The sequence below is a fragment of the Leptodactylus fuscus genome, chromosome 6 (genome assembly GCF_031893055.1).
Source record: "Leptodactylus fuscus isolate aLepFus1 chromosome 6, aLepFus1.hap2, whole genome shotgun sequence".
Taxonomy (NCBI): Eukaryota; Metazoa; Chordata; class Amphibia; order Anura; family Leptodactylidae; genus Leptodactylus; species Leptodactylus fuscus.
The window spans coordinates 55,454,115-55,467,005 of record NC_134270.1 but is presented as its reverse complement, the minus strand read 5'-3'; the positions used below and the strand labels follow the sequence as shown (position 1 = coordinate 55,467,005).

The 12,891-nt window shown below is 41.7% G+C and overlaps 1 protein-coding gene across 1 annotated transcript in view; it reads right to left on the bottom strand.

Moving 5' to 3' along the window:
• Positions 1-379: 379 nt before the first annotated feature.
• Positions 380-12,891, bottom strand: part of CLCN6 (chloride voltage-gated channel 6) — a 31,365-nt gene continuing 18,853 nt past the window's right edge. Inside the window, exons 12-23 of the mRNA XM_075279997.1 lie at positions 12,160-12,326; positions 11,954-12,080; positions 11,062-11,191; positions 10,814-10,967; positions 10,576-10,735; positions 10,315-10,421; positions 9,918-10,104; positions 9,403-9,560; positions 8,267-8,423; positions 8,013-8,120; positions 6,955-7,080; positions 380-3,083 (exon numbers count right to left, since the gene is read on the bottom strand). Of these exons, the coding sequence (XP_075136098.1) occupies positions 3,003-3,083; positions 6,955-7,080; positions 8,013-8,120; positions 8,267-8,423; positions 9,403-9,560; positions 9,918-10,104; positions 10,315-10,421; positions 10,576-10,735; positions 10,814-10,967; positions 11,062-11,191; positions 11,954-12,080; positions 12,160-12,326 (1,662 nt within the window). The 3' untranslated portion in view covers positions 380-3,002. The remainder of the gene's footprint in view (positions 3,084-6,954; positions 7,081-8,012; positions 8,121-8,266; positions 8,424-9,402; positions 9,561-9,917; positions 10,105-10,314; positions 10,422-10,575; positions 10,736-10,813; positions 10,968-11,061; positions 11,192-11,953; positions 12,081-12,159; positions 12,327-12,891) is intronic.

Here is a 12,891-nt window from a genome sequence, read left to right as displayed (position 1 = left end):
CTGATACCCTGTGTTATACTTGGTGCAGGGCCTGTGGAGGTGGAATATGACAAAGGCATTTAAAGAATACAGAAGTGAGAAGCCATGTTACACCCCCTCAAGCATAACACAGAAGATGGGGAAGATTTACTAATCCCATGTAATTTTTAGACAAAGCAAATTTAGATTAAGACAGTCGTAAAATGCACCAGATTTATCACAGTGACTGACACTGTTTCATGTCTAAGGGTGCATTCACACGATGTCTTTTGGCACGTAATGTGCGCTGCAAAACCACGGCTGCAAAATAGCGCCGCGTATACAGTCCCAGCTCCCATTGAAATCAACGGGAGCGTATACGGCCCGCAAAAGCTCCCGTGGCGTCTACGTGCCGCATTACGTGCCAAAAGACATCGTGTGAATGCACCCTTAGACTGTATCAAAGCTTATTTACCTACTAGTCACAGAAATCCAGAGTGAATTCTGGGGGCATTAATCTTAATAAATCTCCTCCGATGTATGAACTTTGTCACCAGCGCTTGTTACCCTTCAGATGCACTGGAGCATATACAGGTTTAGGTATCGTACAATGATCCCAAGCTTTGCAGTAACCAAACATGTCAGGGTATTAAACAGTTAATACTTCTACTTAACCAACTGCAACCTTAAAAAACAAAATGACCATTTTCTTAGCAGCATGGAAACGAATGCCCGCGGAGCGCACGGCAGCAGTACAAAGTCTAGATGACAGATTTCCATGACATTTTAGCAAAAATAAATGTTCTGCCATTGAAAAGAAAAAAAAGAAAAGCATTGGTCCAAAATATTACTTGCATATTCATCATATGAGTAATGTGGCATCTGCCGTGCCCTGAAGTACACACATTTATGGTCAAAGGGATTGTTATACACAGAGACTTTATAAGTGAATGTTCAGTTTTATGCGGAATCTTTTCAGATCTCACACCAAAAAGTTTACTTACCAGCAGCCTATCAGGAATATCAAATGGGGTCTGTTTTGTGATATGAGCAGTGAATGAAGGAGCATGGAAAAACTGCTGCCGGACTTCACCTTCCCAGTCTAAGAATGTAAAGGCTCAGCACAGTACCTAAAAGTCTGCAGGATTCTGTGCAATATGGCAGGACCTGGAACTGGTTAGACAGGGACAAGAGATGGCTCTGACAACATGGTTTCAGAGATAAGCCTTCTGAAAGCCAAGCACAGAAAAGAAGCTAAGGAACCTATATAAGAGGGGGGAATCCAGGATTGGGTTGAATTCCCCCTTAAGTCTCCTGGGTATGGTGCGCTACAGAGGAGACTATGAATAATGTACTGTAAACATTTTATTAAAGGATAGAATTCGGGATTTACTACCCCATGGCTTGCTGATCGCTAAGGGACAACAAATTCCAGAATACCCAGGAAGCCTGCCACAATTGCCTAGCACTGTGGTAGGGAGAACATGAAGTAAACATGATCGATCTATTCAAGACAGCAGATTAATAATGGCAAAAGAAATAATAGGAATGTCTGATCGCTTTCCTAACCTGTGAACCATCCACTGAACTTCAGGGGCTTCAGCAGCCACTGATGCATAGGAATGTGTCATCTACCGGGAACCAGCAGATCACATAGGATTTTGGAGATCTAGGGTTGTCACCGGCTCATGCAAGCAAATGCCAGGGCATGTGTTGTGGAGAAACAGTATGGGCATCAGTTATAAGTTCTGATAATGGTTTGCAATGCTTTCATGGTTAAGATTTATGAATATATATATATATATATATATACACATATATTCAGTGCCTGTCCTCATATCTTTTGTGTCCCCAGAGAATGCACCTTATTTATGAGGAGGTGAACACATTGTCATAAATTGGCCCGGCCATCTTTCAAAAGAGCGGTGGAGTAGCAAAAAAGTTGCAATTTTTTTGCAGAAAACATGCAACTTTTTCATGCCTTGTATACCAGAAATTTGGCAGGCAAGGCATGAGGAATCCTACCGGATGGGCAGAATGACGCATATTATCTGTCAAATAGACTTCTAAAATTTGAACTCATCTGGTCTCACACACGTTTGTGGTGTTTTTGGTTTGTCTTTTTCATTTTACAGCTAGGTATTACCTTGTATTATAATGAAAATTTATATATCATCATATACAACTCACTAGATGCAATGGATTTTACTTTGCTGCAATTTGGTGGCATTTTCCAGCCAGCTTCCTAAAAGATCCCTAGTAGCAGAAGTCTCTAAGTAGTACCAAAGGGCCTGTAGTTTGCTATAGATACTCTTCACATTGTGTAGAGAGCTTAGATTCATCCAAGACATGTTAAAAGATTATAATGACTGAACTTCACCTTTAAATGAGAATTATATACTTTGTTCTTAGTTGGACTGCGACACTTTCATTGTCCACATGGGAAGCCGAATTACGTGCACAAAGTAAAATAATATGTAACAGAAAACAAAATGGAAAATTATGATCCCGGTGTCAATAGGCTGGAAGGTATTGTTTTATGAATACAGATGCGTGGACCAGCTTAACCAGTCCTGTGTTCAGCCTAATTGTATATGTACTGGATACCTTGAGGACTAACTAGTTCTCATTCATTTACATATATAAGACATGAGCCAACTATGGCCCTAGATCTGTGCCTCTCCATATTAGACCAGCAGTAACAGGAGAAGCACTGAGACTTATGTACAGACACACAGGATGGGTGTAACATTCAGCGGCTGGAGGGTCCCTTTAAAACTGGAATAGCTTGTTCTCATGCTAACTGTAACTTCCTCCAAGAATATATAGCAGTACTTAACAGAAAGATGATCGTAGCTTATATAAGGTAAAAAGGTGCAGAAAAAGGAGAGTTGGAGTGGGCCGGCACTGGAGTGATAACAAGAACCCATCTTCAATATGGCAGAACCCAAGCTAGGAGTCTTTGGAAAGCTCAACTCCCCGGATGAGAGCAACTGTAGGTTCCAGTTCCTTGGTGAGTTCCTAGTTCAGGTTGGACGGCAATATCAGGAGGTCATGTAGTGCTGCCTCAGTCGAGCTTGGAGGGATTCATGGGTTAAATTATGCCGCGTTATTATTCCGACTATCTGTTAGAAGGAAAAACAAGAGATATCTGTTAGTCGGGGAACTCTAACTGCAATGATATCTAGGAGTTTGCTGCCGCCTAGTGTTCCAAATCTAGTACTGCATGAAGAGAAGGCCACAGGCATAGTGTAGAAGTTTAAGGGGCTGCTGGTTGTGTATAAATACAGTGTTTTATTATAGAAAAATACACATTACAACTCTTTATTATATTTAGTTTTTAGTACCAGCTTGCAGAGTACTGAAAAACAAAGAAATCTGCAGCTCCATAGTTCTCAAAGTTGACTTTGTTACAGAAAAAGACCCATATAAATGTACAAAGCTAACCCCAGCAGGGATAAAAGCTATTTAACAATGAGCACACACAGTGCAACTACACTTGCCCGACTTAAGTAAAAGTCCATTCACAAGACATTGGTAAAATACCATCGACCCCAAGGACAATGTACAATGAGATTCCCTCTGACATCATCAAATCCCTACCATAATGTAGGAAACGTAATATACCAACACAAAAGGCAAATACACAATGCTGTTAATACAGCTTCATCTGGGTAATTCATGTATGGGTCCTATCTGTATTACATAGCCAGGAATAAACCTGAACATATAATCCAATGACAGTCACATAAGAAACGAATTGTGCAACCAAAGCATAATACATACGACTGAGTGTGCCGATCCTCCCACAATCCCTTCCAAACTTTAGGTACATGTATGTAACCAAATGGACACTATTATAATACATAGCCACATAGTTGCAACAGGAGACATGCTTTTGTCAAAAAAAATTTCCCATGATTCATAGGCGCACAGCAAAAACTCTTCTGTACGTGTGCACATGCGTCAATCCTTTGATACCAATCTGAAAAGGAAATCTCTCTATGTGCACACTACCCTATTAAACAAAGGAGCTCTTTATTAACCCTATACCAGCCTGTCACTTAAGCCGTTCCTATGCACAAATTCAAAATGTTACATGTCGATATTAAAAGATCCTTGTTAATATTGTTCCCTTGAAGCTGTGTAATCTGTAAAGGGCAAAAAATCCCAAATCTTGCAGACAGGAAAAGATTTAAGGTATGTCCACACAGTCTAGCTACACACAATTTATATTATACCTACATTTTTCCAACAAAATCATGCGCCCATTTCCTGTCTGTGTGCCGCAATCAGTGTGTGTGGACCTATTCTTAGGCAGGGTTCACATGGTGCTTCTTAAATTAAGACCCGCATGCTTATTAAATTGCAGAAAACCATTGCATATTTCAGCTGAGTTTTTCAACTTAATAACCATTAGCATGCCAGTGAAATGGACAGTAAGATGTCCCACTCATCGCAGCAGTTAGAGAAAAGCATGCAGTTCTTAATTAAAAAAGCACCATGTGAACCCAGCCTTATATATCTGCATCTAGTCCCTGAACACTGTTGCCTTCATTTTATATTTCAGGATTAATTTCAGCTGTATATCATATCAGACTGTGCAGATTTGCAGTTACCGTATGAACAGTAATGATATCCACCTGTAAGTGAATCTACGGCCAGCAGGGCATAGGATGTGGCTATAGCTACATCCAGGTACATAGTGTGGCTCGTGAATCCTGAGCAGCAGGTTGTTTTAATCCTTTCTATACCAGAGTGCAAAGCTTAGAGGGGTAAGGCTTGGTTCACATATGCTGATGTGTTCCGTCCATAAGAGTCCGCATGAGGACCCCTATGGACAGAACACAAGCGCAACTGCAAGTGCTGTGCAGTTCAAGCAAACGGGCCCCATAGACTATAATGGGGACCGTGTGCTTGCCGCGCACTGCCTGCACAAACGATTCATGCGGACCCTTACGGATGGAACACATCAGTATGTGTGAACCGGGCATAACATGGTCAACAAATAAAATATAAATCCTGAAATTGAGTTAATGTAAGAAGTATCAAACTTTTAAAATTACTAAAAATACACCATTGCCACTTGCAGTCAGTGAATGGAAACAATAGTTGCTTCTAGTCAGAGGATGCAATAAGTGAACAAATCCTGCTCATGTAGTCGCAAGGGTCATTGGGAAAGAGCTGGACAGAGGGACACCATCAGGCCAGGCTGATCAGTGACGGGTCCCTTATACAGTCCTATGAAAAAGTTTGGGCACCCCTATTAATCTTAATCATTTTTAGTTCTAAATATTTTGGTGTTTGCAACAGCCATTTCAGTTTGATATATCTAATAACTGATGGACACAGTAATATTTCAGGATTGAAATGAGGTTTATTGTACTAACAGAAAATGTGCACTATGCAATAAACCAAAATTTGACCAGTGCAAAAGTATGGGCACCTCAACAGAAAAGTGACATTAATATTTAGTAGATCCTCCTTTTGCAAAGATAACAGCCTCTAGTCGCTTCCTGTAGCTTTTAATCAGTTCCTGGATAAAGGTATTTTGGACAAACAATTCAAGTTCAGTTAAGTTAGATGGTCGCCGAGCATGGACAGCCCGCTTCAAATCATCCGACAGATGTTCAATGATATTCAGGTCTGGGGACTGGGATGGCCATTCCAGAACATTGTAATTGTTCCTCTGCATGAATGCCTGAGTCGATTTGGAGCGTTGTTTTGGATTATTGTCTTGCTGACATATCCATCTCCGGCGTAACTTCAACTTCGTCACTGATTCTTGAACATTATTCTCAAGAATCTGCTGATACTGAGTGGAATCCATGTGACCCTCAACTTTAACAAGATTCCCGGTGCCGGCATTGGCCACACAGCCCCAAAGCATGATGGAACCTCCACCAAATTTTACAGTGGGTAGCAAGTGTTTTTCTTGGAATGCTGTTTCTTTTTGGACGCCATGCATAACGCCTTTTTTTTATAACCAAACAACTCAATCTTTGTTTCCAAAATGAAGTTGGCTTCTCCAAATGTGCTTTTGCATACCTCAGGCAACTCTATTTGTGGCGTAAGTGCAGAAACGGCTTCTTTCTCATCACTCTCCCATACAGCTTATCCTTGTGCAAAGTGCGCTGTATTGCTGACCGATGCACAGTGACACCATCTGCAGCAAGATGATGCTGCAGCTCTTTGGAGGTGGTCTGTGGATTGTCCTTGACTGTTCTCACCATTCTTCTTCTCTGCCTTTCTGATATTTTTCTTGGCCTGCCACTTCTTGGCTTAACAAGAACTGTCCCTGTGCTCTTACATTTCCTTACTATGTTCCTCACAGTGGAAACTGACAGGTTCAATCTCTGAGACAACTTTTTGTATCCTTCCCCTGAACAACTATGTTGAACAATCTTTGTTTTCAGATCATTTGAGAGTTGTTTTAAGTAGCCCATGATGCCACTCTTCAGAGGAGATTCAAATAGGAGAACAACTTGCAATTGGCCACCTTAAATACCTTTTCTCATGATTGGATAGATCTGGCTATGAAGTTCAAAGCTCAGTGAGGTTACAAAAACAATTTTGTGCTTCAGTAAGTCAGTAAAAAGTAGTTAGGAGTATTCAAATCAATAAAATGATAAGGGTGCCCATACTTTTGCACCGGTCAAATTTTGGTTTAATGCATATTGCACATTTTCTGTTAGTACAATAAACCTCATTTCAATCCTGAAATATTACTGTATCCATCAGTTATTAGATATATCAAACTGAAATGGCTGCTGCAAACACCAAAATATTTAGAACGAAAAATGATTAAGATTAATAGGGGTGCCCAAACTTTTTCATAGGACTGTATATGGCAGAAATGTAAATGGAAATCACCCAGTAAAATTATTCTCAACCTTCCATTTAAACCAGCAGATGTAGCAGATCTGGGTTTGTCAATAACATCACATTTTGATATGAAAAAAAACTTGCAAATTGTTCAACATTATAATACCTTACCTCCCCTACTGCATTCACCACTGGCAGATGCCGAAGACCCATGGTTCTGAATAGGTTAAACACCTGGGAGACAGGGGTGTTTGGTGACACCGTAAACGGGGATGGGTTCATGTAGGGAGTGACGTCCTGTGAAATAAGAAAGACAACATAAAGCTGGATGGAATAGGGTAGATGATCTTGGGCCTGAGTAATAAACTATGCCAAGGCTTATCCACTCTGCCTCTCTACGCAGAACACGTCTAGAAAACTACCATAGAAATAAAATTATTATTACTATTATTATTATTACCATCAGGGGTGAACCTACCCCTTTCGCCGCCCGAGGCGAATTACAGAAAGCGCCCCCCCCCCCCCCGGGAGGAGGGGGCGGAGCGGAGGGGGTGTGGCGGAGTGAAGGGGGCGGGGCTTAGCGCCGTTCGCAGGCAGAGAGCAGGCACGGAGAGGACCTGCTCTCTGCCTGAGCGTGAGGGGAGGCTGCTGGAGCAGCGCTGCTCCAGTGGCCTCCCCAAACCACCGCTCGGTGATAAGCCAGTCCAGGACAGCTTGTCCTGGACTGGCTTAGGTAATCAAAGATGCCGCCCTCCCTGGGGTCCTGACATAGCGCCGCCTGAAGCGGTTGCTTCAGGTCGCCTCATGGAAGGTGCGGCTCTGATTACCATAGACCTCAATGAGTTGACTCCAGTCTTTTGCTACATCACCAGCAAAAATTTCCAAGATGTCCTCTTCTATCAAGCTGTTACAAATTCTATTCAGCCTATTCCTTACTGTACCTCTTTTTGGGAATATTGTGTCACTGCACTAATACAACTCCCAGTCGGTTTTTAAAAACTCCTGAATAGTAATGCTATGTACTGATACATACCAAATTTACTTTGGCATGGTAATATATCCCTGGGTTCGGATATCATGGCTATATATAAAGTCATAAATGTGCCATAAGATCAGTTCAACATATTTACTGCCTGACAAGCACCCTATTGTAGCCCCCTCAGAACAGAGTCTGGGGTAAATTCATTACTAAATGTAGGCATTGCAGCTGGAGGAGTCCATATTCTTACCACAATCATTCGTGGATTGAGGAGTGTCAGGTTGACATCATGGATGTCAGGATAACGTGGATAATCCTCTGACATTTCAGCATGGGAAAGGCGTGGCTGGCTGGTACTCTACAGGATCAACATAAAGAATCTATTACAGATCACAAATACAGACCCTCAACATGGATGATCACAGATATATACAGACAGGAATGAAGCTGCTCTAAGGGGGGAGTATATGGAAAAATGCCTAATATTAGTGTTAAGGAACTTACAGACTGCGTCTCAGAGTAACAGACTCCCCTCACTAACAACGTGACCAACTGGGAGCGCAAAATGAGGCCGTGGAACGTCAGAGGTCGGAAGCGCTCCTCCATGGTCCACTCCTCACTAGGCGACTGATCAGGGTACAGGTTAGGATAAGGGGTGTACCTGGGAACACAGTAATACCATTGGTTATAATAGTTACTTGACTTCAGGTCTACATAATACTTTCAATTGCTTTTGAGTTTTCTTGGTCACCTGAAGCTGGGTGACAACCATTAAAGGGGCTCTATCAGCAAAATTTTGCTGATACAGCCCCACATATGCGTGAATAGGCTATTCAGGCACCGCTAAAGTTATATTAAACTACCCCCCCATCCCCGTTTTAAAATAAAACCCTAAAAAAGAATGTTAATCTTATTTACCGTGCACGGTGCACAGGCATTCAGGGTCCGACGTCATCTTCAGCCACGCCTCCTCTTCCAGTGATGTCCTCGGGTCCCGTCTTCCTCTGGCGCTCGCGAACTGCCATTGATAAAAAAAATGGCGTGGGTGCATGCGCAGTAGCAGCAGTAGTAGCAGCATGCTATTGCGCATGCAGCCACGCAATTTTTTATCAATGGCAGTTCGCGAGCGCCAGAGGAAGACGGGACCCGAGAACATCACTGGAAGAGGAGGTGTGGATGAAGATGACGGTGGACCCTGAATGCCCGTCCACCATGCACGGTAGATAAGATTAACATATTCTTTTTTAGGGTTTTATTTTAAAACGGGGGGAAGTAGTTTAATATAACTTTAGCGGTGCCTGAATAGCCTTTTTAAAGGGTATTCACACATATGTGGGGCTCTATCAGCAAAATTTTGCTGATAGAGCCCCTTTAATGGCTGCTATGACAGTGACTCTATAGGTAGCTTTTCACTCTAAATGATATGACACAGACAACTGTTAATGAACCAAAAGAACAGGCTGAGGATTTGTGTAAAAAGATGAGTAAATCAGACAGTGGAGAGTCCAGACTACCCTGCCAACATCAATGTGTGTACATAGAAGGCTATGAATATTGAATAAAGTTATTCAAAACCTAGTGGAAAGTAGCATATTCTATTAGGACATGACACGTCAGTACAGTCACAGAAATTTCCTTACTTCCGTTCTAACATTTGCTGCAGCATGTCTTCTTTCTCCACCGGTTCTTCGGCAGCCAGGTGCTCATCACACATGTTCCGTAATTCGCTTGATGGGTAAGATTTCATAGACTGGCTCCTCTTCCGCTGCTCGCCTGCCCGGGTCAGGATACTAGACTTCTATACACAGAAAGACAATGCTCTGGATAAATAAAGGCGTTCTCAATTTTTCAGATCAGGCCATTCACTAGCGTGCTGCTCTTCGTCGTTCGGCTCCTCGAAAAAGCAGATACCCAAGCACACTTGGGGTTTATACTGAAACTAGTGGAGAGAAAAGACAAACTTATCTCTCCACCGATTATAGGTGGACTCTGTGGTTGAATCTCCTACAGAGAGTCTAACACAGATGTGAACCTATTCTGACATGAATCTGAAAAGGAATGTTCCCTTATTATGTAAACTAATTTGCAGCACTTTTCATTATATGAGTAACCATTATTTCGATGAATTTGCACTTTTCATGTCCCCGTCACACACCTTAAACTTGATGTTGTTGCTGATCAGCTGGTTTCCTTTCATAAATTCTTTTTCATTTCCTCGGTTCTCAGTCACCACGGGAAAGGCGTGATGGGCAGTTGTGCGCAGAATGCTGACCAAGGATTGGATACGAGTGTGAGGGTACACGTAGGTCAGATTCGGCTCCATGATGTCACAAGCTCTCAATCTGCAGGCACAGACATTTGCATGATTGAGGGGAAAAGTCTCGCAAAATCTGACAGATCAGAGAGGAGATGCTACTATGGACCACCCATCTACACATACAGGGAATGGTATCGGCTGACCTAAGGCTGGATATACCCCGTACTGTTCAGCGAGTGCCTGAAACACTTCTAAAATCTTTTAATATAATAAATAAATATAATAAGCCCTTTACTTGTCCATCTCCTCCTCTGTCTCCCACTCCAGCAGGGGAACACCTCTCAGGGCCACATGGATATCATAGATGCCTTTGTTGAAGAAGTCACCAGTCCACTTGGCAACCTAAATAGAAAAATACAAAAAAATTTAGTGACTTAGGGTGGATATAATCTAACTCTGGTAAATGAACACCACTGGAAGAACAACTGATCAGACAACTGAACAGTATATAAAAAAATTTCAATTGTTAAACAAAACTGGTTGCTTTACTACTTGCCATAAGTGTGATCATTATAGGTAATCCATAAGAGATCTCATTGGTGGATTCAATAAGGATGACAGTCAGGCTGATCGTCATGCGGACCACTCCACCCAGAAAAGCAGCCGCACCGATCAGGGCAAATGTTCCAGAGTAGATGTGAGTTAATCCTAAGTAACTAGGAAAGAGATGCAGAAAGTTACCATTCAAAGCCCCAGCCATGGTACAATGAAAGATCCGCCGGTGTATAGTCTACCTTTTCAGTAGGTTAGCAACCAAGCGACCAAAGCCTGCTCCACAGAGCAAGGAAGGGACAAAGAGACCACTGGGAACAGACATCCCAAATGTCCAGCAAGACAGGAGGAAGTACATACAGCAGAAGAAAGACAGAGTGACTGGACTGAAAGTGCCTGTAACACAAGAGATGGACAGAACACTTCACACAACCATTATGAATGGCCCCATGTGCCAAACTGGCAGAATAGCAGACTTCTGAAGACTAACCATCCTGATGGAAGAGCTGCAAGATGGCCGACTCCTGGGGGTTGAAGAAGAGCGTGGCCATGTCATTGTAGGTGTTGTTAGGGCAGAAGAATGTTTTAATGCTAGAATTGACTTCATCAGAAGAGGAGACCTAAGAAGACACAGTGTATCAATCTAGGGCAGATAAGAAACTTCAGCATACACCAAGGTAATAATATATAGTACTGTGCAAAGGTTTTAGGCAGGACAAAACGGTGTCAATTAAGAATGTGGACAAAATGCTGTAAATTAAGAATGCTTTCAAAAATAGAAGTGTTAATAGATTATTTATGTCTTGTAACAAAAATCAAAGTGAATGAACAAAAGAAGAAACTAAATCATGTCATTATTTGGTGTAACCATCCCTCTGCCATCCATCAATTGGTCTAGATAGTTTTTGAAAGAACATGGCAGGGAAGTTCTTGGAGAACTAAGCACAGATCTTCTATGACTATAGGTTTGCTCAGACCGTCTGTATCTCCATGTAATCCTAGACAGACTGGATGATGTTTAGATCAGGGCTCTATGTGGCGGTCTATCAGATCATCACTTCTAGAACTTCTCTATTGCTCAGTCACTTAATCTCTTATTTTTGCCAATTAAAACTTGCCACAAAGCTGATCAGTAAGGTTGTGTGTCTGACAACAGAGTGGAGCTAAACCAGTATCTGAAAAGACTCTGGATTAGAATGGAAGGCATAACTCAAACACCGCAGTGCTAAGCATTTAGATGTATTATTCAAGTTTTCTTTTGGTTTAAAAAAATTAGGCTAGGTTCACATCTGCATCGCAGTCTCCGTAATACTGAAAATGTAGAACAGGAATCGTAAGGAATGTTTATTTCCATATTGTACATAGCAGCATACATTCAGTACCTGTATGGCGATGGTGCTGTTATTCCAGTCATCAGTGGGAGACAACGACCGACATTCTCCCAGGACCATCGATGACACGAAGACAATGACGGTGGTGACTAAAGAGACTAAGAGACTCTCACAAACCCTGAAAGAGAAGACGTAGTATCCTGGCGTCATATACAAATGTATTTGGAGAACTCGGTGGCAGTGGGCGGCACATCTACCTGATAAGCTTTGGCTTGGGGTGCACATTCTTCATCCGATATTTTGCCAGTCTCTTATTCAAGCAGTTAAACATGGCTCCAAGCAACCCTCCAATCACCCCCATAATAATGAAGAAGGCCAAATCCAACACTGTCCACAGGTGACACTTCTTATCAGAGTCAGAGCACTAAGAAAGAAACACAGCAAACTAAAGAATATTAATATTTTATGAACAAGATACACTGGAAAATCTCTCTCCCCCATTATTGCAAACTCTCCTAAAGAGGAGCTCTACATAAACCAAAAACTGCATTCCTTAAAGGGGTTTTCTGACTTTAAGTAAAGATTAATCATTTTAGATATATAGCTTCTTCTCTCAATATTTTAGAGATCTTTGCTTGCTGTCAATGAATGATATTCAGTTTTATGGCACTTTTTCACCTTATACTTCTAATATCTGAGAATTTTCTATATGGGTAACCAGTCTAGGCATGTATTCACCTTTCCATATAAAATGAATTGACACAATGAAATTAAGTCAGTTTGTAAATGCATGACATTATTTATACCTTGTATATACTGTACATGTTGTACTGGTCTTGAGTTACAGCCTGCATTATAGTACAGAACGGCACTCATTATTCGGCAGGCCCAGATTTACTATTGTGGATATTGGCATAGTATGGAGAATCTAGTTTGAGCTAAAAAGTTTTGATATGCGGTGTAGCTTTTCAGAAAAAGGGGGCATAGGT